At 39.0% G+C, this 27857-nt stretch overlaps 1 protein-coding gene across 3 annotated transcripts in view; it reads left to right on the top strand.

Annotated features, from left to right (window-relative positions):
• The window catches only part of TOX (thymocyte selection associated high mobility group box), a 313124-nt gene that overhangs the window by 87619 nt on the left and 197648 nt on the right, over nucleotides 1-27857 (top strand). For 2 of the 3 annotated variants that reach the window (XM_056522012.1, XM_056522010.1), the window contains exon 2: nucleotides 7505-7558. The exons of the other annotated variant lie outside the window; for it this stretch is intronic. In XM_056522012.1, the coding sequence (XP_056377987.1) occupies nucleotides 7505-7558 (54 nt within the window). The remainder of the gene's footprint in view (nucleotides 1-7504; nucleotides 7559-27857) is intronic. 3 annotated transcript variants of the gene reach the window in all.

Raw genomic sequence — 27857 nt, 5'->3', positions numbered from 1 at the left:
AGGTGTGATGCTGTTTTAAAAAAATATTGGGAAACTCTTTTAACTTTGCTGTGTACTTGATTTGTCATCCATTGTGACAAACCACAATATATTTTGTTCCAGAATAAAAATTAAAAACTGATCATAAGCCACAAGGCCAGTTCTGCTAAATGCGGCCTGTGTTCTGTATATGAAGCTATATCTCAGTAATGATTTGTGGCTAAGGATGAGTCATTACATATGGTAAGCTATACAGTGGATAAGAATGTTATAGTAAAGATTAAAAGGATTGTTCACTTTCAGTCTCTCGTCTGCTGTAGGGATCTGGTTCCTTAGATATCCTAGCAGCGCACGCAGATGAACTTTAACCTTCTCCGGAGCAGATGGAACATTTTGTGAACAATTAGCCATGTGTAAATGTTAAGTTGTTTACCTTTTGCATACAGTGACTAACAAACGGACGGCATATGCCGTTCTCCTTGCATGTTATCTGGTTTTATTGCGATTTAATACTTCATGTTCTACAAACATTAAAAAAAAAGAGGTTATCCACGTGGCAGATGTATTAAAAAAAAACCTGTCCCGGCTTTATTCTCCCATTTGATTTCTCTGTTTGCATTTAAAAGAAATATATCTCCGTGGACAGAAAAACGTCCATATTATGTATATAGCGCAATATGGCTGTTTATGTAAATAAAAACGTATATTAATTTGCAGTAATTAGTCGGCATTAATAATGACTTTTCAGACCTTTGCAATCGACAGTTATGAAAAACAATTCGGCTTAAATCCTGTTCTTTAGTATTTTAAACAGATGGCAAAGGCTTTTCTCCTGATTATAACTTTGAGGCATGCTTTACTAAATGGAATCAGCGGGGTTCATTAAGGTCCTATTTGATGTATCAGTATTATAAAAAGACCATGTTAATTATACTCAAACGTTGCAAGTTACCTCCATTTTCCTGCAATCAGAAGATGAGAGAAACCCTGTGAAGCAAATTAGTCCTAATTGAAAGAGGACTGATTAATATTTAAATAAGGCATTGTGTGAGTGATTCTGCCATGAGAAAAATAGGCCGAACATCTGAATTAATTGCATAGCAGGTTAAATTAAATTTTATATAATGGGCTGGAAGATGAGTTGGCACAGTGCTTTAACAGAGAATACAATGGCATGCTGTACCACTCTATTCTTTTGCTCTTGGCTACATTCCACTTAGACCCTTGTAGTCTTTAAGCCTTTATTGTTTCCTTTTAACGCAAACAAAGCTGCAAACACGAAATTGTAACATTTACAAAAAAAAAAGTTAATCCTGCAAGAAGGGGGAAATCGGGAACGCAACACCAGTCTGTAGTTTTTTTTTTCCGTTTTTTTTTTTCAACCCATAGTCCACAATGGCTTTAATAGGTTGAAATAGTCAGGTTTTTCTCTTACATTCCATGTTTTGTAATATTTCATGTCATAAAACGGCACAGGTAGGGGCACGACGCTATTAGTAGGTTATATCACTGTCTGACATTTTCACTCCACAGGATCATACATGTGGTGCTTGTTTAAAGTGATTGGGTTACTTAAGGGTCCCTGTAAGGGATATTTAATCCAACATAAATTACTTATGCACTTTGCTAGCGTTCAAAGGAAGAGTGTCACGTTGGTCTTGTTGGCAGTTTTCCAGTGAAGAGCTGTTAATTACTGTAAAGCTTGTGAATACATTTAGTGCCCATTGATGCCAAAGGGAGGAAAATTATCTGTATTCCGCGTAGCTAGCAATACATTTGATAAAGGGAGTCCAAGTTGATTCTGTTCACAGCCTTCAAAACAAATGAGCATATTATTTGCTGCCCTTCTGCATCTCTACTTACATTAATGATGTGTTTATGTGTTTGTAAACCATATGTAATTTGCTCATTTGACTTAGGTATTAAGAACATAGTAACAGGTTGATAATGTTGAGCAAACAACCTCTGGACTAGCGGATATTCCGGAATGCAAAATGTATTTTTTTTTAATCTTTTATCCTTCTGGGCTCAATACTACTCTGGGTACTATGAACCTGCAAACTATGATTTGATCCCTTTACGTATACAAGCAGGTAAATAGAAAGACACTGACTTCTGCTTTAGTTTCTAGTTGACCTGAGAAAGTACGACAATCATCTCACTTTGAAGAACTTTATAGCCGAGAGTCAAGTATAGGGTGACAATTGAAAGCATAGGCCAATTGGAATCTTGTACAGACTGTGTTCCTAGCTTCAAGTCCAGTTCACTTTTATGAATATTTTATCTAATCGTGAATTACATATTGTACCGACATGTTGCTCATCTGCACTTATTCTATGCTCTTCATTTCTCTATTGTGCGTCCTCATGCATTAACCTGATGGTGATTTCTTACCTTTTTTTTAATCCTTTACATTGCTTTATGAAGGTACGTGTTACAATTTGCACTATTGATATGTTGCATGGTGTCCACTCTACTTGCCACTTCCTACTAGATCCATATCTGACTCTGGCTCAAAAAACTAAATATAAAACTGACACAAAAAGCTGTGTGTGAAATTACCCTAATGGAATTGGAAAAGGCCTTGCTGTTTTGACAATGTGGCCTGTCTGGTTTTCTTATAGTAACCAATCAAAGCTCGGCTGTTATTTCTCAAATTGTTCTGGTAAAAAGAAAGCTGGGCTGTCAGTGGTTGTTATGGAGAAACCAGTTTTAGGGTACATTCACACGGGTGGATTTATTTGTGGGTTTTCCACGGCAAGGGCGCATGCTCTTCTCAGCTGCCAACAGCAGATTTTCCACGGCAGAATTTCCGCTGCAGAAAATCAGCCACAGACCCTACTGACTTCAATGGGGCTTGTGGCAGATTTTCCGCAGTGTAAATTCCACCACGTAACATCTGATGCGGAAAGCTGATGAGAGCCCGCGCCCTTTCAAATATGCAGTGGGAAACCCGCAAATAAATCCGCCTGTGTGAACGTACCCTTAGTCCTCACACAGATTGGTACATCTGAGACAGTATGGGGAAAATTTATCAAAACCTGTAGAGAGGAAAAGTCGACCAGTTGCCCATAGCTACCAATCAGATTGCTTCTTTCATTTTTGAAAAGGCCTCTGAAAAATAAAAGTAGCGATCTGATTGGTTTCAATGGGCAACTTGTCAACTTTTCCTCAGCACAGGTCTTGATGAATCTCCCCCAGTATGTGTATGTATATTTAAAGAGGACATTTGGCCACTCTGAGAAAAAGTGTGTTCCTTTAACCAGTAGATAGCTTAGGGGGGGGGGGGGGGCTGATCACATACCTGTTTAAAGCATGAGGATCAGCCCCCCGGTTGTTAAGTTATAGTTTGTTGTCTCCTCTGATTGATCAAGTGAATCTGTCAGATGGGTGGAACTTTATTTTCATATGAACTATGTTCGACTAAGTTTAACGTTGTGACTGTATGGGGAAGTGCATATTTAATGAAGGGGTATGGCCTCACAAATTGAATATCTGGCTCTATGTGTGAGAGCAAGTCTTCTTACATATTAGAGGGGTACTCTGGCCCTTGACATCTTATCCCCAATGCAAGTCTGTGGGAGGGGGCATGACATCACAATACTCTGGCCCCGTGGTCGTGAGGCTTCAGACACGGAGCCTCTAGCGCTGCGTGCAGCTGAGACAGGTGGGTGCTGCATGAGAGATTGCAGGGGTCCCCAGCGGAGGGACCCCAGTGATTAGACATCTTATCCCCTAACCTTTGGGGCTGGAGTACCCCTTTAAGTTATAATTCACATATATATATATATATTTTAGGATATTTAGGGAAGATACCAAAGTTTAAGCATTATTGTCTATCTTACCCAATTATTTAGACTGTGAAACAGTAATATACATAAAACCTACATATACATAAAACCACGTGGAAATGGATAATTGACATTGTAATAAAATAAATAAGAAGCTGTACTCAACCATTTAATCTTAAAGTGGTACTCCGGTGGAAAACAATTTCTTTTCATATCAACTGGCTTCAGAAAGTTAAAAAGATTTGTAAATTACTTATATTAAAAAATCTTAATCCTTCCAGTACTTATCAGCTGCTGTATACTACAGAGAAAGTTCAGTTGTTCTTTTCTGTCTGAGCACAGTGCTCTCTGCTGACACCTCTCTTTACAGTATGCCAGGAACTGTCCAGAGTAGGAGCAAATCCCCATAGCAAACCTCTCCTGCCCCAGACAGTTCCTTCTATCGGTCTGGCTTCAAGGAGAACGCCGGCTCCACATGGCGCAGGATACAAAAGGAATGGAGATCAGATAAAATTGAGGTAATTTATTTCCCAAGATGCAACACGTTTCGCTGCGGGAAAGCAGCTTCATCAGGCATCTTGATGCCTGATGAAGCTGCTTTCCCGCAGCGAAATGCATTGTGGATACTCTACCTCTTGGTGTACTTACCATTGTTGTGTATGACGTTACACAACCACATCTGGTGAGCTGCTGTCTTATTTCACTTATATACTGTTTTTCTCTCTTTTATCACACCAAGAAGCGCTCTCCCTTTTCTCCCCTTTAGACAAGACAGTTCCTGACATGGACAGAGGTATCAGCAGAGAGCATTGTAGTCAGACAGAAAAGAACAACTCAACTTCCTCTTGAGCATTTAGCAGCTGATAAGTACTGGAAGAATTAAGATTTTTTTAATAGAAGTTATTTGCAAATCTGTTTAACTTTCTGGCACCAGTTGTTTTGAAAAAAAATTGTTTTCCAACTTGAGTATCCTTTTAACTGGTCCCAGTTCTGTTGCTTTCATGGTCCCTTTTTTTACGTGACTACATCAATTCCCAAACATTCCCAAATAACCTGGATGTGTGAGGAATTTAATGGGTGAGTATTATTTCTATTACAATCATAAAAGCTGGCAAAAATAACTTAATACTTTGATCAAAGGAGACCAACTCCATGCAGTCTAAGAAACAACAGCTGGTCCAAATGAAAAGGGACCAATATTTTCACATGAATGAAAACAGACATGTCTATAACTGGGAGAGGAACACAACTAAGGTTGGGTTCACATATGCCTGGCATCCGATCTGGATGCTACTGGTGCCACAACTGATGACAATTTGTCATCAGTTGTATGGCATCCGGCATCCATTGTTTCTGAGACGCTGGATGACGCTGGATGATTGTGAACTGTCCCATTCAAATGAATGGGATCAGTTCTAGCATCAGTTTCCCTCCAGTGCACACTGGATGGAAACTGGGCCAGACGCCTGATATATTTGAACCCAGCCTAATCCTCACAGTCAAACAAAAGACAGTAATGTACTGTTTTATGGCACCTCTATACAGGGCCAGTGTGCATGGCTTTTTCATATGTACAAGCCCTTATTAACTTTTTGCTGTCACTTTCCTATACCAGTAAATGTAAGGTTTTATAGAAAGGTTGAATTCCTTTTAAAAAATAGCTAACAATTGTTTGCCAATTTTTTATCCAATATATGTATTGTATATGATGAGATGTAAGAAAATTAAATGTTCACAATCCAACATATTGGTATAATTTTTAGTCCATGTAGTTAGTGCTATGATGGAATTACTAAACATCTACACTTTTTCTTGTTACATTATACCCAGTGGGGAAAAAGTAAGACAAACTGTACTACTAAAACATTTAGAAATGTAGAAATGTAACTTCACAAAGGGAGTAAAATAATTATCTAAGTAAAGTCTGTATAAACAATATAGTAACATTAGACAAGCAATGTTTTTATCTGTCAGATCCATATGGTAGATTTAAGAAACAAAAGAATGTAATAGTGAGACAAATCCCATTCTAACTTGTAATTTGATTCTTCTTTTCTGAGAATTCAGCAGGTTGATCTGTTGTATGCCCTGGAGTCAGAGTATTAAGTAGAGGCGGAGGAAGGTTTATAGGCAACATAACATGATAGTTTGTGTACTTATGATGTAAACACATAAGTTATTATCATTATTATTATTATTATTATTATTATTATTATAAGATAGCAGTCAAAGTATCTATGTTATGTTATAAAAAAGCAAGCAAAAAATAAATAATACTTTTTATCTTTTATAGTGTAAAAATATAAAACATTTTCATTGTACTTTTTCTATTGTGCTTTAGTGAAAACATATTATAAAGGTTACATAAACCTTCAATAGCTGTCAATGGAATAGTTATTTCACACAATCCCCCATACACAGTGTCTAATAAATATTGTTATTAAAAATATCAATATTTTTTGCCTACTCAGATACAGATTTTAGTGTTTATAACTGCTACGCTGGCTACCTAGCTCCTAATTTGTCTGTACGGTGGCCACTTACTTATTTATTAGCAAAATGTTGTTTTTGGCTATAAAAAAAAAAGCTGTGCATAGATGAGGCAGCAAAATGATCCAAAAAAGCCAATGCTGGCCTGTTTGTTTGTTATATTTTTTTTCAATGAGGATCCCTAGACTCTTCTGGCAGTGGCATACATCATAGTAACATAGTACATTTGAAAAAGGACATATGTCCATCATGTCCAACCAAGGAGGGAAGGATATAAATGAATGGAAGAAGTATGGGTAGATAAAAGGAAGGACAAGTGGTCAACCATAGACAAGAATTCTATATTCTACATATTAAGACAAGAATCTGTCTAAGGGTGCGTGCACACCACGTTTTTGCCATATAGTTCCCGTATACGGTTTCAGGTTAAAAACCGTATGGAACTGTATAGTAAACCGTATGCATTGACTTAACATTGTAAATCGTATGTCAAACGCATCATCTGGTTTAGTCCGTTTTGCATCCTATACGGTTTTGTCCGTTTTTTTTACCCATACCCAAAACCGTAGTCTACTATGTTTTATGGTCCAGGTGAAAAACTGTATTAAACCGTATACGTTTTTTTGTTTTTTTTACATGGAAGTCAATGGAAACGATACAGAACCATATGTGCGTACGGTTCCATCCAGTTTTCACCATACGGTTTTTGACTTTGCACAGTTTTTTTTCTTGGAATTTCAATCAAACAAGTGAAACTTTATTCAAAATGGAGTGAAAAGTTAAAAAAAACTGATGCAACCGAACACCATTTTTCAAACTGTATACGGTTTTCTACCGTATATGGGTTAAAACTTGTACACACGTTTTGATACAGTTTAATCAGGTTTTGAGGAATCCGTTTTTCATCAAAAAACCTAAAACGGGAAATGTATTGCAAAAACGTGGTGTGCATGCACCCTAAGCCCTCATAAATTCACGGTTCTTATCGTAAAAAAGGTTTGTTGCCTTTGCAGATTAACCCTTTATTCTCCAGGAAGAGGGAGTGCCCCCTTGTCTTTTGAGGGGGTTTCCCTAGAATAGCCTTTCACCATATTTTTTTCTATGGGCCATTTGTAAGTTAATAATATCTCCCATTGAACCTCTCTTCTCAAGACTAACCAAGTTTAATTCTTTAATCTTTCCTCATAATTAAGATGCTCCATGCCCCTTATTAATTTCATTGCACACCTTTGTACTTTTTCCAGCTCCAGGACATCCTTTCTATGAACCAGTGTCCAGAACTGAGCAGAATATTTCAGGTGAGGCCACACCATTGCTTTATGAAGCGGTAATATTATGTCCCTGTTCCCCAAGTCCATGTCTGTTTTAATACATGATACTGTCCTGTTTGCCTTAAAAGCAGCTGCGTGAAATTAACACTGTTCTGAAGTCTATGATCTACAAGTACATCCAGATCCTTCTCTACTTGTGGCTTAGATCGGTACCCAGTACCCAGATGCATAACTTAACCTTTCATCAACATTAAACCTTATTTGCCAAGTGGATGCCCAGACACTCAGTGTGTCAAAGTCAGATTGTAACCTATACACATCATTCTAAGTAAACAAAGAGTCAGGTATGCTAAAATTCAACACACCGATCCTTTTTAAGAGCCCTATCACACAGAGAGAGATTATCAACTGAACAGGCTTATATCACCCTGTGTAATAGGGCCATCGATCAGCCAGTGAACACACAATCGTTTGTCAGCTAACTTCTTCATTTTGATTTGCTAAAAAAGAGAATGTGCAGTTAAGAAATTATAAAAGCTAAGGGTATGTGACCAATTTTTAGATTTTTTTGCATGGCCCTCCCCTGTTAGTGGCTCTATAAATTAATGTTGATCTACAAGATTGGGCCATGTAATACGGCCCTGACCTTGACATCTGACTCGGAGAAGACATCCAACCTTCAGAAACAGAAATCTATTTACCATAGTCTTTAATATTATATTTTTTCAAGAAAGACTATCTGGGCCTCTTTTTAACTTGTTCAAAGAATCAACCATCAGAACATCATGTGGCAGAGACTTCCATAGCCTCACTGCTCTTACAGTAAAGAACCCCCTTTTGTACTGGTGTAGAAAACTTCTTTCCTCTAAGTGCAGAGGATGTCCCCTTGTCATAGTTACATGCCTAGGTATAACAGATCACAACAAAAAATGTCTGTACTGTTGATTTATGTATTTGTACATTGTGATCAAATTTCCCCCAAGATGTCTTTTCTCCAAACTAAATAACCCCAAGCTTGATAACCTGTCTTGGTCCTGTAATCCTCCCATATCCCCATCTTTGTCGTCCTTCTCAGCACCAGTTCAGCCATGTCCTTCTTATATACAGGTGCTCAAAATTGAAAGTGTAGTCTTACTAGTGATTTGTATAGAGACTATGGGGGAGATTTTTCAAAACCTGTCCAGAGGAAAAGTTACTGAGTTTCCCATAGCAACCAATCAGATCACTTCTTTCATTTTTCACAGGCCTCTTTAAAAATTAAAGAATCAATCTGATTGGTTGCTATGAGCAACTTTTCCTCTGGACAGGTTTTGATGAATCTCCCCCTATGTTCTTGTCATGACGGAGCCCATCTAAATTTCTATCGGTCTAAAGTATACAAAGGGCAATGTGGGAAGCATACGTAGACTTTACCAAAAAACTGTATGTAAGAATAAATAAAATTCTTCCTATAAATTAGGGATGTATAAAAAATATTGTCAACAAAATGCCAGTAAAATATTGGTTTACTTTCTTTATAAATAAGCTTTTTACTGTCAGTCATGAACTTATAGTCATCCAAGAACAGTTCCCAGCTAATGTTTTAGTTTTACAAAGAAGTTGTGTTATTCAAAGAGAATATGATTGTTTCCTATAATAGCAAAATGTCACCTGAGCCATTGTGCACATTGTCGTCTGTGGCAGTTTTAAAAAATAGTAAGAACATGGATTAAATTGGACCCAGTGGACCTCTGCAGCTTATTTATTTAATTTTATTTATTTATATAGCGCCTACAGATTCTGCAGCGCTTAGCTTTTTTATTGTTATTATTATTATTATTAATTACATAATATATATTCTTTTTTTTTGCCTTTTGCAATAATGTGTTGAATGGAGCAAAAAAAATTGGATTACAATACTATTAGATAATAATAGCTATAATTTACATTTATTATATTTAAATACATAAATTGTATGAAAACAAAAGGACAGGTTGTTAAAATGCTGACAATCATAATATTTATTCGGAAATGTTTCTTCAATCTTACTAACTGGGAAGATTGTTGGATGAGAACATGTATTTTTAGAAACATGTAAGTCAAGTCCACAATTTTATGTGTAGTTTACTCATGTAAGATATCTTTTGTAGTGAATATACAATAATAATGTATGGCCTTTATGGAGCTTTCTAATAATCCATTTGGGCAGATATTTACTGTACAGTATTTTTCACCAGATACAAAAAACTTTATTTTTTTTCCATTTTACAAAGTCATTTAAGCCATCATAGTCTGTTGAGCTTGGCAGCCATTTTGTCAACATTCCAAAACATATCTAAACAGAAATCACCAGAACTCAACAGCTCAGAGCTGTCACAGATGGCAGTTTTAATGCATTCCAATTTACAGCAAGTTGAGATTTTGCTTTCAATGAAAAAATTATTATATTTTTGCGATGAAACGACTGTGAAAAAAAAGAGTTCTTTTCGTCTCATTTGTACCCAGTAGTTTACAGCTTTATATTTCCAAACTAGGACATCTGATTTCTATTTTATTTGTCCGAACTTAACAGAAACTGGGGAAAAACTATTTGTTATTTTCCTTTGTATTTTTTTTTTTAAGGTGAACTCTTTTCTTTGGATATTTATAATATTTTTAATGCGTTATCTTTAAATTCTGGTCATCATCGTGTGAGACCAGATGGATGCCATTCGGTTTTTACTGTGTGAAATAGCATTTTCATATTAGCATTTCAGAAGCATTATGTTTGTATTAGAAATGTACTCATTCTTTATGGTGCAAATAAACTATATATAAATATTGCAAAAAGTGTTTAGGAATTATATCCGCGCAGTTATATAGTCCTTCATTTTCACAGCCTCAAAAGTCATTGACTGATAAGCAGTTTCATGCTCTGGAGATAGCAGAAACTTTAGGACCAGCCATACAACATTTTGTTACATTTTCAAAAAGAAAGAAAGCGCTTACAAGCTCAGCAGCATCAAGGAAGGATGTGGGGGGCAGAGACTTGCCTGTCTGATCTCATCCAAATGATGAGCTACCGAAAAAAGTTACGCTGGCTATGTTGGTAAAGAGTCTAACTAAGAGGAGATTTTAAAAACTTTGCCATTACTGAGCGCTTAGTCATTGCACACATTTATTTCTTGTCATCTCTCTGGTGCTAGGACTTGGACACTTGGAAATGCACCGTCTCCCAGACGGCAATGCGTTTCCCAGCAGAACCTGCAGAAAGAATAGACATGTCTATTCTTTCTACGCATGCTGGAATCGGAAATTCCGCCATAAGCACAGTTCAGCAGAATTCTATTGGGATTCTGCTGTAGCAGAAAGTCCATGCAGAATATTCCATATGAACATAGCCTTAAAGGGGTATTCCAGTAAAAAAAACTTTTTTTTTCATATCAACTGGCTCCAGAAAGTTAAACAGATTTGTAAATTACTTCTATTAAAAAATAATAATAATCCTTACAGTACTTAGCATGTGCTGAAGTTGAGTTTTTCTTTTCTGTCTGACAACAGTGCTCCCTGCTGACACCTCTGTCTGTCTAAGGAACTGTCCAGAGTAGGAGCAAAGCTCCATAGCAAACATGTCATACTCTGGACAGTTCCTGAGACGGACAGAGGTGTCAGCAGAGAGCACTGTTGTCAGACAGAAAAGAACAGCTCAACTTCAGCAGCTGATGAGTACCAGAAGGATTAGGATTTTTTTTTTTTATAGAAGTAATTTACAAATCTGTTTAACTTTCTGGAGCCAGTTGATATGAAAAAAATGTTTTTTTTTTTTTTTTTTTTACTGGAATACCCCTTTAAGGCTTTGTATTTCCACTCCAAAGCTGACACTTTCTGCTTCAAATTATGTGCCAATTTCGCATCCCTTCTGCCTCCTTTCCATCTCCTTTCACCATCGGGAAGAAATTAGATTTCTAAACAAAATGTTGAGAAGGAAATCAGATGGGCATACATCTCCTTTTTTATACTTACTCCTCTTAAGCTATGAAACAAATCTTACTTTTATTGAAAGCTTCAGAGGTAAACACATGGAATTTGGTTACTCCGTGGCAGTCCTTTTGGGATTGGTAGGTCCATTTTAGACAAGGGGAAAACTTGAAATACCATTTACACAAAACAAATGCTTAGCTGTGTATGATTGTGTTCTGTGAAAAACAACTGAGCTGTCTTGCTTGTTCAGCAGTAATATTAAATGAAACCAGAAACAGAAAGAGAATCATATTATCATGGACCGTGTTTGTGACAATTGCTGTATTTTATTCTGGGACAGTTTTTTAAGAGGTACTCCAGGAAACTAAACCCATAGTCCATTCTTTTCCTCTCATCAACTTATTTAATTATTTAAATATCATTCATCTGCTATATAGTTTACCTTCTTTGGTTGTCCCTTACATGCATGAAGTGAGGGAATGACATCATCCAGCCATCCACTCTGTATCTGCTGAAATCCCTCTCTGAAGGAAGCCTCCACCCTCCTGAAAGACACAGACCATGTGGTTTCTGCCCTGCACTGATGAGTCATGCTCTCTTTAGTGCTGAGAACTGGGAGGTGGGTGCAGCCTCAGCCAATCAGACACTGAATCTTTCTCTGCTGCTCGGTGCGGGAGGGTGGTTGCTGTTCTGAGAGATTGAGCTGGCTAGCAGAGCAGAGCTGCAGTGATTGCTGGGAGAAGTAGGTAAGGGGAGGGAAAGATGGCAATGAATATCAAGCAGCCAGGGACAACAGGGGCCAGAGGAGTGTAGTTTTGCAACAGCTGAAGGCACCCTGGTTGGAAACAATGCTTTAGCCCTTTAATTTAGGTTGGAATTTTACTTACTACTAATTCTAAAGGATATGCTGTTTTACTGAATGTAATATGTTTGCCTATCTATCTATATATCTTTAAATACATAAATACAACAAAGCATCTCTGACCTTGGCAGTTTCTGTATTGCTTTCATACAGATTTTGTAATTTTCAACATGTTATCCTGGTCCTACTGTGAGTATAAGGTTGTATACATCTGACAGTTCTTTTGTTTCTACCAGCAGAAAGGTAGGCGAATTGTCCTACATCTGTCTCTTTCCATTAGCATACTCTTCCATTTGTACACTCGCTGCAATCCATTGTGTGCATTCGCTGAGATAACAAACCCTTTATATGATCCAGATTCCATGTTTCAGTAGAGATGTTTGTTTCAGTTTGATAATAAACATTTATGTTTGCCAACGGCTTCTTTTTTTTTCTTTTACATTTCAAGTATTGCAGTATATGTAATACTGGCTTTGTTTTTCTAAATGAGTAATAATAAATTCAAAAAGTGAACAACCTTAAAATAAAGTTGGCCATAGACATAGAATGTAGTTTGATGGGATCCACTGATGGTTAGAAATCTATGGGGCATGTCTAAAGGTGAGGCTACAATCCTTTTGGCTGGATTTCAACCTTTTTTCTATTAACTGTATTGGGGTAGGGTCACGCGTAGCACATTGGCAGCATATTTCACCCTGCAGTTGTGCCCATGGCAGTCAGAAGAGTGAGCTCCCTGCTACGGTCGGGTAGCTGTGTGTGTCTGCTCATAGTGGTAGATTTTCTACTGCAGTGCCTGCTCGTAGAAGATGTCCAGGGGGAAATCCGTCCCTATGAGCAGGCATACAGAGATTCCCGCTCGCATCAAGGAGCTCTCTTTCAACTGCCATTGGCACATCCGCAGGGGGAAATAAACTGCAGGTGGACTACATGTGACCATGGTACCTTTTGTGGTATACCTGCTTAATTTGTGTCAGACCACACCAACAGTTCCTCTCTGGTCAGGTCATACCATACTCAAAACTTTTATGTGACACCACTTGAGTCTAAATACTACCTGTATATGTTTAGGAAATGTCCCAAACTTAACCCCTTAAGAACAAAGCCCATTTTGACCTTAAGGACCAGGCCAATTCTATTTTTGCGTTTTCTTTTTTCCTCCTCGCCTTCTAAAATCCATAACTCTTTTATATTTTCATCTACAGACCCATATGAGGGCTTTTTTTTTTGCGTGACCAATTGTACTTTGTAATGACACCTCTCATTTTACCTTAAAATGTGCAGCGAACCGAAACTTTTTTTTTTGTGAGGAAATGTTAATGAAAACAACAATTTAGCAAATTTTGGTAGATTTTGTTTTCACACTCTACACTTTACAGTAAAAATTACCTGTTTTCTTTATACTGTGGGTCAATATGATGAAAATGATACCCATAATTACATACCTTTATATTATTGTACTGCTTTGACCACCTATAACTTTTTCATTTTCCCATATAAATGGCGGTATGATGGCACATTTTTTGAGCTGTGAACTCTACTTTTTATTGATACCACATTTGCGTATCTAAAACTTTTAATACATTTTTTATTAAAAAAATAAATAAATAAATTGGGAATATGATGTGACAAAAAAGCAGCAATTAAGGACTTTTAAAAAAAAAAATGTTTACGCCGTTCACCGTACAGGATCATTAACACTATATTTTGATAGTTTGGACATTTATGCACGCGGCAATATCAAATATGTTTATTGATTTTTTATTTTTTTTTAACTTTTATTGGGGGTTAAAATGGGAAAAGGGACGATTTGCTTTTTTTATTGGGGATGGGGATTTTTTCACATTTTATTTACTTTTTTTTTCACATTTTCTAACCTTTTTTTTACACTTTTATAGTCACCATAAGGGACTATTTATAGAAATCAATAGATTGCTAATACTGTTCAGTGCCATGCATAAGGCATAGCACTAATCAGTGTAATCGGTGAGCTTCTGCTCTGGTCTGCTCGATCTCAGACCAGAGCAGAAGACCCCAGAAGAAGGACGGATTTTAGATTATCAGATCCCCGCGGCAGCGCCGCAGGCAATCCGATTATCCATTTAAACATGCGCATTGATGTAGATGCCATGTTCTGTATTGATCACGGCCTCTGAGGGGTTAACGGCAGACATCAGCACGATCGATGATGTCTGCAATTACCGGCAGAGACCTGCAGTGCATGATGCGAGCATTGCTCGCTGTCATGTACAGGACATAAATACACGTCCTGGTGAGTTAAGTACCTTCACACCAGGACGTGGTGTTAAAGGGTTAAGCCCCAGATATAAGGCAAACTTTGATACAAGGTTGAAAAAATGACAGAATCTCCCAGATTTCCCTCACCATGTCCATTCCATGGTCTCCGATCCTCGATGAGCAGTACTTCCTGATTTAGTTTTGACACCCAAAAAGCATCCACACACCCTATCACTATCTGAGGCAGGTCAACACTACAGCCAGTGATTTCTACAGATGGAAGAAAATACAGGGAACTCATAGGTTTACTATGGGATGGATACGGCTGGTAAGTATTCATTTTTAGCCTAGTCACAATCTGGATGGACCACTTTATTTTTTTCAGACTATGTTTATAGATTATTTATCTGTAAAAGTGTAAGGTTCTGTTCATACTGGTCTTATTCTCTTCTATGGCTATGCACACTACGGAATAAAATTAAAAAATTTGGTGCAGCAGAGTCTCATTGATATCAATGGAATTCCGCTCAGTGCAAAGTACAGAATTTTACCAGCTGAGCTTTCCACCACTGAAATTCACCTGGCGAAAGTGTGAACATGTTTGTTCCTTCGACGAATTAAAGAGCAATGTCTGCGTGGTCCTAGCACAGTTGGCGTCAGCTGCCCTTGGATTTACACCTAGATTTTATCTGGGCAAAGTTTCTGTAGTGTGCATTGACCCTTAAGAGGTTGGTTTTTATGGCAATAATATTATAGTTTGCTGTTGAAAAGACTAGAGTGCCTGTTACGAATCATTTGAATCCATCATAGTTGTCTTGGCACTCTTAACAACATAACCCATAACAGTTTTAGGACCTTCTTCAGCATTTACCTTCAGTGAAACTACTACTATAACAAAGAAATCATTGACATACTCTATTAACAACCCATAGAAAGTTCTATTTCATCCTCCCTTTGCTCTACAAATATGACAAAATATATTGAACCCACATTTATAAAGTACCAGCTGTCTCAAAGGAGAATTTTTTGTGTATTTACTTTGTTATATATTTGTTTAACTTTCTTTTAATGTATTTTTGTGTTATAATAATTATGTTTAAGACCGCTATGATATAGAATAAATACTGCTTTCATTACATAGGTTTCATTAAATTTCATGGCTGACTATATGGAAAATTATGTTCTCCATTCACTTTGAAGCTTCTCTTTTAGCTCGTAGGAAGTCAATGGCTTTATGAAATTATACCCATTTTTCCACTGTTATTTTAAGATTTTACAGTTGAATTTTATAAGACTGCTGCATTTCTTATTGTCATGTTATTTTACTGTTAGAAATGTAAAATGTAAGATCATAAACTGCTGAACAAATTAAGTCATGAGAAACAGCTTCTGTATCCAGATCGGTTTATAGACCCTATAATGTCTTAATTTCTCTCTTAACTTTCTAAATGTTGAACCATTGAAGTCCTCAAAATTAAGCCCATATCTGTGTGTAATTGGTGACTGCAAACACTTGCTAAAGGATACAATGAAGGTGTTATATGTCTGTCTATATATAATATATATAATGGTGACTATAGACAGTTTCTGATATTCAAGTATACCCTAAAAGACACATTTAATGCAGCAATAAAGTCAAATTCATATTCAATATATGCCTGTCTACTGAGAATCTAATCCTGGTTATTAATCGAAATGTCATTTTACTATACTAGAAATGTGTTTATTTTCTTTTTCTTATATAGCACAAACAAATTCAACAGCATTCTACAGAGATTCTCAATATCACATTTCCTAAGCCCAATTGGTCTCACAGTCTAGATTTCTGCATATCTCATACTCATATACACACGTATTAGGGCTAAGGACAATGAAAAAATAAAAAAGGTAGGAGTTATCCAACACAATGAAGGGGATAACATACTCTAAGATGAACAGAGTATCCCAGTTCTGCAGGACAACAATGCTAACCATAAGATGATTCAAGACTGAGAGTCCCTAAATAGGTGGTTGCATGTGGATAGTTGGATAGTTTTTGTCCCTATCTTGTCATAGTTCTTAAGTAGAGGAACTGTGTACACACAGCCATCCTTTATGAGGTCAGCTGTAGGGCATGTCCAGCAAAAAAAACTAAAATCTCTATTATAGGAGACACGCATGTTTCCATATGTTAATCTTCCATGTCATGGTGCCAGCTTATGTAGAAAATCACATAGGCCAAAATACCTTTAGTCAAGGGAAAAAAGTAAATAATATGAGTTTTTTAATAATAAATAATAATCAAATATATTTAGCCTAGCATGGTATCAGTATACTATTGATTGGCAGTTAGAATATCTATTACTAACACAAGTAATACCAATATTTTGCTTTGTATTAATAAAGTGGTTATTTAGGCAATGGGGGGGGGGGGTACATGTCTAGTTCTGTAAATAAATACCCTTACATAGTGGGTTAAAAACAGCAAGTTCAACCTTTTTATTATTAATACAAACCCAAGTTATTGAAGAGGCAGATGAAAAACAACTTTTACGTGGACATATGCATAATTTGCAATAAAATGGAAACAATGCTGACCCTTGCTGACAGTTGGACACATCACTGGATCAACATTCTACAGTACATTAATGATAGTTACACTGTATATTGTGTTTTGCAAGGAAAATGTCAGACTAGAGACCTGTGGCCTCTCCCAGTATGCATGTTTTAGTAAAGACATGAACTATGCAATAACAATTCTGGAACATCTTTTCTTCTAGTTCTGTGTCATCTATTATTCTTATTGGAAATGTTTGAATAAGTAGCCAACTGGGTGTTACCAATTACACAGTCTGGCGCTGCCAACTTTATTGGATAGTCTCAGACAGTGTAGGGACTCGCCTCCAACTGGTAACACCCATTTAGTTATACATTTTTAGTAGGAATAAATGATTGGAACAGCACAAAGCTGTAGAAATTATTTTCCAGAATTATTGTTTTATCGGTTATTAAAACATGTACCTAAAAAGGTCAACATAGGCCTCAGTTGTGGCTCTTGAACAATGAACAATTGGTCCCTTAAAAAAAATAATTTAGGTGTAATGGAGGAAGATGAAGAAAAGCCTAATCTATTAAAATCCTTCTTCTCTACTTACTGTATTCACACTGGAAATTCAAATAACATGTAACTAATGGCTCTTTTGCACAGGTTCCTAGGAATGCTTATTCCTGATACCTTGTGGCGGCAGATATAAAATGTGTATATAATATAACTGCTCACCTTGATGTGTTACGCTTCGAGCGCAACACCGTCATCAGCCTTAAGCATGGAGGGATCAGCAGCAGCCTGTGTCTGTCCAGGGCTCCCTGACCTGAGGAAGAGTGGTGCAGATCCCCTCGAAACGGGTTGTCAACTGTTTGTTATAATAAAGAACGCTGTTTGAAATCACCTAGAATTTTGTCATCCTTACAACTTGGTCTCCTGATCCAGCAAGTGCGTCCTTTTCTTCTAAATCTCACCAAGAGTGCGGATCTCTACAGGAATTGTACCTTTTTTCATTTTTTTCCTGGAAAAAAATAACAAATTTTGTTTATAAGAAATACATAGTAGAAATGTTAAAGATATTAGTCCTCCCTTACCATATTGATTACTTTCCATACTGCTACCTAAGATACGGCCTGTTTGTGATGCATGAGGTTTTTGATACCATCAACAACTGTCTCTATCACTGGGACACATTTACATTTTTTAGCATAATAAAACAACATTGATGTCTGATACCAATATATAAACAGGCCCTAAGTCTTAAAACACTCAATATAAGCACTTGTTAATTGAAAAATAGACATAAAGGACCTCATGCAAATTAGCTTTTAACTTTCTGTTTTTCTTAAAGGATTTGTTGTTGTCACAACCCCTGTTATTTGTTCCATACATTAATAACAATTCAATGCCCTATAATGTTAAATCAATAGACAGTTTAGCACCCATCAATATAGTTGTTCATGTATTTAGTTTATTTATGTAATTATTTTATTTGAAAAAAAAATAGAAAATTTAAATAGTAATATCTGATATATTTATGTTGTTTTATTTATGTTATTTTCCGTGTTGTAACTAAAATGTTATTTAAGTAGTAAAATGTGTTTTCATTTTATCTTTTATCTCAACTGGCCTTGTGAACAGCAAAGAAAATGTGTTCGAAATTTACATAAGCACATTTACTAAAGGGATTCTGCAAACCTTTGCATTAAATGTCATTTGGAAAAAGTTACAAAATGAAAGAGGTCAGAAGACCAAACATTATAATGATGTAATATAAATACAGCTTCTGCTCTTAGTGGAAGGTAGCATAGTGGCTTTGTTTACATAATTTGATATTTTAATCCAGATGGTCAGGAGAGATTGAGGAGCGTAATCTTCTACAAACTAACAAAACAGCCCAGACAAATAGATTTGGTTTATTTGAAACACCTATTTTTCATAGAAATCTGTTACAAAGATATGTTATTATCTTCTTTCATGTTACCTTCTCATGTAGGAGCCTCTGAATCATGACTGCTATTATTGGGAAAAAAAAGTAAAATTTTATTTGTTTTCTTTCTAGCTATCAAGTAACATTTCAATCAATAGGCATATGTTTGTTGTTTCAATAATTTATAAAACATATTTAAACACATATCTTTGTAACATCACCATGCCTATATCTACACACACATATATATATATATATATATATATATATATATATATATTTTTTTTTAATCTTTTTATTATTTCATTTATTTTTTACAAAAACAATTAATTTACATTTTAGAATCCTACTCTTGAAAACTGGAAATGGAAAGATTAATTCAGTCCTGGAAAGATTAATTCAGTCCTGCTCACAGCTGCAAAGATTGTAGAAATAAATATCATCTTGCAATAATGTATTCTTGACAAAGGGCATAACAAAAGAATGATTTCCACTCAGAGGCTGTGAGGATATTTATTTTGCATGTTGGGGGAGGGGGATGTGGCCTATTGCTTGGGACCCTGACCTAGTTTCTTAGCTGCTTATTATTCAGCTATATGTTTGAGGAATTGGTGTAATTTAATTTGGCATATTCTTCTGCATGTCTGCACCTAGCAGTAGGTGCTCGGCAATATTAGAAATGTCCCATGCTGAAATACATTTATTTAAAAAATCCTATTGCACTCTTAAGTAAAAAAGAGCTGTTAATTGTTACCAGGGAGCTGGCTGATTGCAGACGGGATGTCTCGTCCAGGGCTTCGCCATAATTAGTAACTACTGTTGACATTTAGATTTAAATTGAATTTTCTTCTAATTAAACCCAGAGGGGGTTGATCCTTTCAGATGTACAGGTTAATAAAATTAGTCAGAAACTGTTAAACAGTAAGCTGAATTCTCTGTGCAAGTCATCCCTGTGTACCGCAAGTCTGTAATTAAAATAAAACTATTGGTTGCCCACAGGAGCTTGTGACACTGTGCCCTCCAGCGTTCCGACAGTATATGGTTAAATCGCAGAATGTTGTTTTCATGTTTTGTTATCATCTGCTATCGCGGGTGCTTACTTTGTTTGAGTATACTGACATAGATGGAAAACACTGCCCAGGAGGGAGCTGGATATATAGTGGTATATCATCCATGTATGTGTAAAGATAAATATGTATTTCAATGGCCATACCACTAGGTTTAGAGTACAGCCACACATGGCAGATTTGCTGCAGACTTTACATGTAGGATTTCTGCTTGGGAAAACCGCAATATTTACAGTATCAACAAAGTGGATGAAATTTATGAAATCTCAATTGCATGCTGTGGAAAAAATGACCTATGATGCAGATTGTAAATGTGGAACAAAGTGGGTATCTGCAATAAATCCACAGGTGTTGCAGATTTTGCTTTGAATATGGAGCAACAAAATGTGCAACTTTTTTTATCCTTAAACAATTAAAATATTTTTCACCAAATCTGCAACAGCAAGTCTGCACAACAAAGCGCTGTGGAATCGCTGCCGAAATGCTTACAGCCATACCTTAAAGGGATTCTCCAGGATTCAAAATACAGACCAAATTTCTTTCAAAGACCACTCCCTGTCTGTCTCCACTTTGGGTGTGGTATTATAACTTGGCTCCATTCACTTCAATGGAACTGAGCTGCAGAACTGCACCCAGCCTTGAGACAGACAGGAAGTGGTCTTTGAAAGAAATGATCTGTTTTTCAATCCCTGGATAACCCCGTTAATGGGCCCAAACTAACCAATTTTAGAGGGATTCTCTGATTGTCGTATGTGTATAAGGATGTTAGATTATGTAGAGGAAAAGAAGAATAGGTTGTGTTGAATATTATTGGTAGGGATGAGCAAATAGAATCTGACAAATCCAAATTCATTACGAATTTCAGGAGAAATTTGATTTGTAACCAATGCGAATATCAGCAGCCAGCCAACTCTGTGATGTCACAGCCCTATATAATCGGCAGCCATCTTGCAGTCAATCAAATCAGAGTTCTATTACAGAGAGAGAGGGACAGACAGCAGTGTGTGTTGCACAGAAAAGCATTTTTACAGCAGTGATTCACCTCAAGCCCAAATCCAACCTAGAAGCACTGAAAGGGAAGGGAGTAAGATTGAGAGAAAAAGTGCAAATTTGGGTGTAGTACACTGCGACTGTGTGCTGCAGTACTGGTGTGTACAACAACTGAAAATCTAATACTGGCCAGCCAGTTAGGGTTAGCAGAGCACTAAAAGCATATTGTCCTCCATTAAGTGTAACCTGTGCATACATCTAAGTGGTGTACCATTTTGTTCCTGTTAAAGTCTTAAGGGACTAGATACTGTGAAAGGCCAGGCAAAAGCACACACCTTCTGGTGTTGTAGACAAATACTGTTTTAAGTGTACTGGAGGGCATTGTCCTCCCCTCATAAGTGCATACCACATAGGTACATCTAAGTGGTGTACCATTTTGTTCCTGTTAAAGTCTTAAGGGCCTAGATACTGTGAAAGTAAGTAGTGGGTCGGCACTGCAGTGTTGCTCTCGGAGCCCATGGATAGGTCAATAATAGAAAAATAAGAAAATCCTGGCACTCTTGAGATGCTTTTAATAGCTCTTTAGCTTTTTTTTTTGCATATACAGCAGTGTTATGTAGCAGCACAGGTTCCGGCAAGACGCCTTTCTCAACTGCATGCGCTCAGGTGATACATAGCAGGTATTTAAAGTGTTTGAGGCTCACAATTGTGACGTCATTGGTAACCTTAGAAATATACATAAACAATAAGCAATGAACACAAAGGAAAGCATATTAAACATTGAACATGCACAGGTAGCTTTAACCCCTTAAGGACTCAGGGTTTTTCCGTTTTTGCACTTTCGTTTTTTCCTCCTTACCTTTTAAAAATCATAACCCTTTCAATTTTCCACCTAAAAATCCACATTATGGCTTATTTTTTGCGTCGCCAATTCTACTTTGCAGTGACATTAGTCATTTTACCCAAAAATGCACGGCGAAACGGAAAAAAAAATCATTGTGCGACAAAATCGAAAAAAAACAAAAACGCCATTTTGTAACTTTTGGGGGCTTCCGTTTCTACGCAGTGCATATTTCGGTAAAAATTACACCTTATCATTATTCTGTAGGTCCATACGGTTAGAATGATACCCTACTTATATAGGTTTGATTTTGTCGCACTTCTGGAAAAAATCATAACTACATGCAGGAAAATTTATACGTTTAAAAATGTCATCTTCTGACCCCTATAACTTTTTTATTTTGCCACGTACGGGGCGGTATGAGGACTCATTTTTTGCGCCGTGATCTGAAGTTTTTATTGGTGTGATTTTTGTTTTGATCTGACTTTTTGATCACTTTTTATTCATTTTTTAATGTTATAAAAAGTTACCAAAATACGCTTTTTTGGACTTTGGAATTTTTTTGCGCGTACGCCATTGACCGTACAGCTTAATTAATGATATATTTTTATAGTTCGGACATTTACGCACGCGGCGATACCACATATGTTTATTTATTCATTTTTTTACACTGTTTTATTTTTTTTATGGGAAAAAGGGGGTGATTCTAACATTTATTAGGGAAGGGGTTAAATGACCTTTATTAACACTTTTTTTTAACTTTTTTTTTGCAGTGTTATAGGTCCCATAGGGACCTATAACACTGCACACACTGATCTCTCATCCTGATCACAGGCGTGTATTAACACGCCTGTGATCAGCATTATCGGCGCAGGTAAGAGCCCTCCCGGTGTCCGATCAGCTGTTCGGGACGCCGCGATTTCACCGCGGCGGTCCCGAACAGCCCGACTGAGCAGCCGGGATACTTTCAATTTCACTTTAGAAGCGGCGGTCAGCTTTGACCGCCGCTTCTAAAGGGTTAATACCGCACATCGCCGCGATCGGCGATGTGTGATATTAGCCGCGTGTCCCGGCCGTTGATTAGCGCCGGGACCCACGCGATATGATGCGGGATCGCGGCGCGATCCCGCTTCATATCGCGGGAGGCGGCGCAGGACGTAAATATACGTCCTGCGTCGTTAAGGGGTTAAATAGTACTTATCAAGCTTGAATGAACATAGTGGATCACTGTTCTTGGATCCTTTCGTTCACACTGGCATCTGTAAATATATAAATCAAAATCAAAAATAGAAAATATTTCGAACATTACTATACTGTGAAAGGCCAGCAAAAAGTACACACCTGCTGGTGTTATAGAGAAATACAGTTTTAAGTGTACTAGAGCGCATTGTCCTCCCCTTATAAGTACAAACCACATACTTACATCTAAGTGGTGTACCATTTTGTTCCTGTTTAAGTCTTAAGGGCCTAGATACTGAGAAAAGCCATCCAAAAGTACACACCTGCTGTTGTTGTAGACAAATACTGTTTTAAGCGTAGTGGAGTGTATTGTACTCCTCTGATATATGCACTAAGTATGTCAGGCAGAGAAGTGCCAGGACATGCAAAAAGGAGTGGTTGAGGCCTAAATTCATTAAGCAGAGGTCGCAGCAGACTAGGGGCGAGTGGCAGCAGGAGTCGCTGCGAGAGACCCCAGCTCCAGGTATCAGCTAGCGTTCGTGTCTCAACCAGCAACCCATCTGCCATCATCGAATTGGTTAACATGGTCATCCACTTCATCACAAGTGACATCTGACACCCCCAGTCAACAGTCGGTGGGTTCCTCAGACACAACCTTCAGTTGGCATGGCCTGGGAGCAGTCCCTGTCCTTCCATTGCCTCTGTCCTATGCTGTTCCCTCCCCCACAGAAGTATCTTATGCTGTGGGTTCAGCTCCACTATTTAGTGAGGACAATCTCCACTATTTATTCAGCAGCTACTGCCCAGGAGTGGAGGAGACATCCGCCGCTTTCTCCGCTAAGTGGGCAAGTAGTGATGATGAGATTGGCGTTGGAGGTGGTGTTGCCAGCGTTTAGGCTCCTGAAGCAAACACTGTGGAGGAACCTAAGGAGGACATCAGTGACGTGCAGACACAACTCGATGATGATGAAGCATGATGATGCACTTGGGAGCCGGGTGCAAAAAGGGCTTCATCATCATCAGGAGAAGAGGGTTGCAGGTAGCCCGTGAGGCAGCAGCTGAGCCAACAAGGTGGTAGCATGGTTGGCAGTCAGCATGATGGCAGAAGTGAAAAGTCTGGAGCCAAACGTGCCCGGGGAAGACCACCTGCTTCATAGCAGCCTACCTTCCCAGGAGGTAGTGGAACAGGGGTTCCTGGAATTGGCGGCAGTAGCAGTAAATCAATGCGGACTGTTGGTGGGGATTAGCTACTCGGCAGTGTGGCAGATTTTCATCAAGCATCTGGAGGATGTTAACCTGGCTATATGCAAGATGTGTCGGCAGAAGGGGAAGTGGGGCCAGGGTCCCAATGATGGCACCACGGCCCTGCATCAACATATGCAGTGTCACCATAAAGAGACCTGTGAGAACCGTGGCTCCGATGTAGTGGTCCAGCCTGCTGCATCACCCAGTGGCCAGCCGCTCCCTCCTTCAGCCAGCCAAGGCTTCACCACGTCAGCCGCAGGGAGCTGTGTGTCAAACCCACCGCCTGTCGCTCCAGATGCTCCTGCTCCTCCTACTTCAAGTCAGTCATTACGCCAGCAATCCATCGGCGAAGCCATGTCCAAGAGACAACAGTATGCGCCCACTCATCCAACGGTGCAGAAGCTGAATGCGCTCCTGTCCATGTTGCTGGTGCTGCAATCCCTCCCTTTTCAAGTGGTGGACTCTGCACCTTTCAGAGAACTGATGGCTTGTGCCAAGACGAGGTGGAGAGTCCCAAGCCATCATTTTTTTGCAAAGAAGGCAGTACCAGCCCTGCACAATTTTGTGAAACAGTAGGTGATCCAGTCCTTGAGCCTGTCGGTGTGTACCAAAGTGCACGGCAGCGCCGACGTGTGAAGCTGCAACTACGGTCAGGGACAATACATGTCCTTTATGGCCCACTGAGTAAATGTGGTTCCTGCACAGCCACAACAGCGACCTGGACAGGTCACACCGCTTCTGCCTCCATGCTTTCAGGTCGTTGGTCCTGTGACAGTGTGCAACTCCGCCTCCTCATCCTCCACTGTGTCCTCAGCCTCCAGTGCACGGACAAGTCTCAGTGCCCCTCCAGCACACAGGGGAGGGATTGCTAAAAGTCATTAATCAAGAAATCGAATCATGGCTTACTCCACAAACACTGGAAATGGGAACCATGGTGACCGACAGCGGGAAGAACATCTTGTCTGCGCTATTACAAGGAAGCCTGAGACATGTTACCTGCATGGCACACGTGTTCTTTGTCAAGCGGTTCCTGAAGTGTTCCCCCCCATCTGCAAGACAATGGGAAGGAAACTTTGCATGCACTTCTGCCACTCGTACACAGCCTAGCACACCCTCCTTGAGCTGCAGTTTCAGAACTGTATCCCCCAACATAGTCGTATTTGCGACATTTCCACACATTGGAATTCCATCCTCCATATGTTGGACCAACTATACAAACAGAGAAAAGCCATCACCAATTTCTTTATGATCCAAGCGGATAGGGGGACTCCACTGTGACACCTACCATTTGCTCAGGCCCTTTGAGGAAGCCACATTATTAGTCAGTCGCCAGGATTATGGGATGAACGATGTCATTCCGCTACTTCATTTACTACAACACTTGTTGGAAACGATGGCTGTCAGGGCATTGGAGACGTGGCGCCTACATCTCACGGCCACATGAACCCTGTATGGGCTGAACTGCAGGAGGAGAAGGTGCACAGTGGAGCACAGTTTAGGTTTTAACTGCGAGATGGGCAGTTTTTCTATTCATCTGATAGGTGAGGAAAAGCAGGAGCAGCTAGAGGAGCTAGAGGGTTCTGAGGAAGTTGAGACAGAGGACCCAGATACACCGTGGCAGTATGCAGTGGAGATGGAGGCAGGGAGTCCCTCCGAGTCACTTGCACAAATGGCACGATGCATGTTCACGTGCTTGCGTAGTGATCGCCGAATTGTCACCATTCAGCAGCGGGATGACTAATTGCTCTCCACCTTCTTGGACCCTCGCTACAGACACAAAATGGAGGCCATTTTTACACCCACTGAGAGGGAGGACAAACTGCCCTATTCATATTCGTATTCATTTTGCCGATGCCTATCTGCGCCATCGTCCATCCTCTCGCACGTCTGACTCAAGGGGCCCTCTGTGCTGACCTTCCACTGCCATGGCTGCTGGGGTGGGGTGGGGTGGCAGGAGCAGTACCAGCTCCATCAGCAGCATCCTTAGTCTACAGTCGCTGAGGAGTAGCTTTCTTCACCCGCATAGTGAAGCATCTCATCAGCAGCAGGTAGACCTGGAGCAGGACCTGAACCAGCAGGTGGTGGCATACCTTGACATGACAATGCCAACACACCTTGAAGATCCGCTGGACTTCTGGGAAGCCACAAATAGCAGAGTTTGCCCTGGAAAAGCTGTCCTGCCTGGCCAGTAGTGCGCCAGCAGAGCAGGTGTTTAGTGCAGCAGGGGCAATAGTAACCCCAAGGAGAACTCGTCTCTATCCACGAAAAATGTGGAGAGACTGACCTTTGTGAAGATGAATCAGGCATGGATCAGCCAGGATTTCCACCCACCAATGCCTGAAGCATCAGAGTAGATTGACCATGTTGCCACACCAACTCTTAACAAATATGGATAGTGCAAAACATATTTAAGGTGCTGCTCCACAGTTACAGACATTCCTCGGCATCAGACTACAAGTAAGTATTGAGGTTATGCATTAGATAAAACTTAAAGGGTTACTCCGTTCCCCAGTGTCCGGAACTCAATGTTCCAAACACTGTGTGCGGGCTTCCGTGTTCACGCCAGCCCCCTTGTGACGCATTGAGGGGGCGGGACATGACGTCACTTGACGGGTCGTGATGTCACAAGGGCGCGGGCGTGAACAAACACGGAAGCCCGCACACAGCGTTCGGAACTCAATGTTCCAGATGCTGGGTAGCGGAATAACCCTTTAACTGTTCTTAGGATAAAATATAGGTGCCCAAAACTTATTTTGAAATCAAACAAAAGGAAAGGTGTGCAAAGAACACCATGTGCCACCTACACCACCAAGTATTTATGTGATGCAAACACCTCTAAAAGGTTCAAGGGAACAACGTATGGTTCATTGTAAACGGTGGGGATAAAAATTTCCCCTGTAAGGCCCTACTCTCGCATTATTAATTCCCTTCTTGGCAAGTGTTACTCACCCTAAAAAGGATGGCCCCACACAGGAACCTCTCCCTATTTCCACCTACTAACACTGCCCTTTCACAGGGTTTTTGGGTGGAAATAGGGAGAGTTTCCTGTGTGGGGCCGCCCTTTTTAGGGCGAGTAACACTTGCCAAGAAGGGAATCTATAGGGCAAGAGTAGGGCCTTAATGTTGAATTTTTTACCCCCCACACAGGAACCTCTCCCTTTTTCCACCTAAAAACCCTAGGAAATGGCAGTATTTGTAGGTGGAAATAGGGAAAGGTTCCTGTATGGGGCTGCCCTTTTTAGGGCGAGTAACACTTGCCAAGAAGGGAATTAATAATGCGAGAGTAGGGCCTTACAGGGGAAGTTTTTACCTCCAACAGTTAAAATGAACCATACGTTGTTCCCTTCCACCGTTTAGAGGTCTTTGCATCACATCAATAATTGGTGATGTAGGTGGCACATGGTGTTTTTTGCATACCTTTCCTTTTGTTTGATTTCAAAAAAATTTTGGGTACATATATTTTTCCTAAGAATATTTTTATAAGTTACGTTTTACGTAATGCATATCCTCAATA

Source organism: Hyla sarda, chromosome 5 (assembly GCF_029499605.1).
Source record: "Hyla sarda isolate aHylSar1 chromosome 5, aHylSar1.hap1, whole genome shotgun sequence".
Classification (NCBI taxonomy): domain Eukaryota; kingdom Metazoa; phylum Chordata; class Amphibia; order Anura; family Hylidae; genus Hyla; species Hyla sarda.
This window is presented reverse-complemented; position numbering and strand designations above follow the sequence as displayed.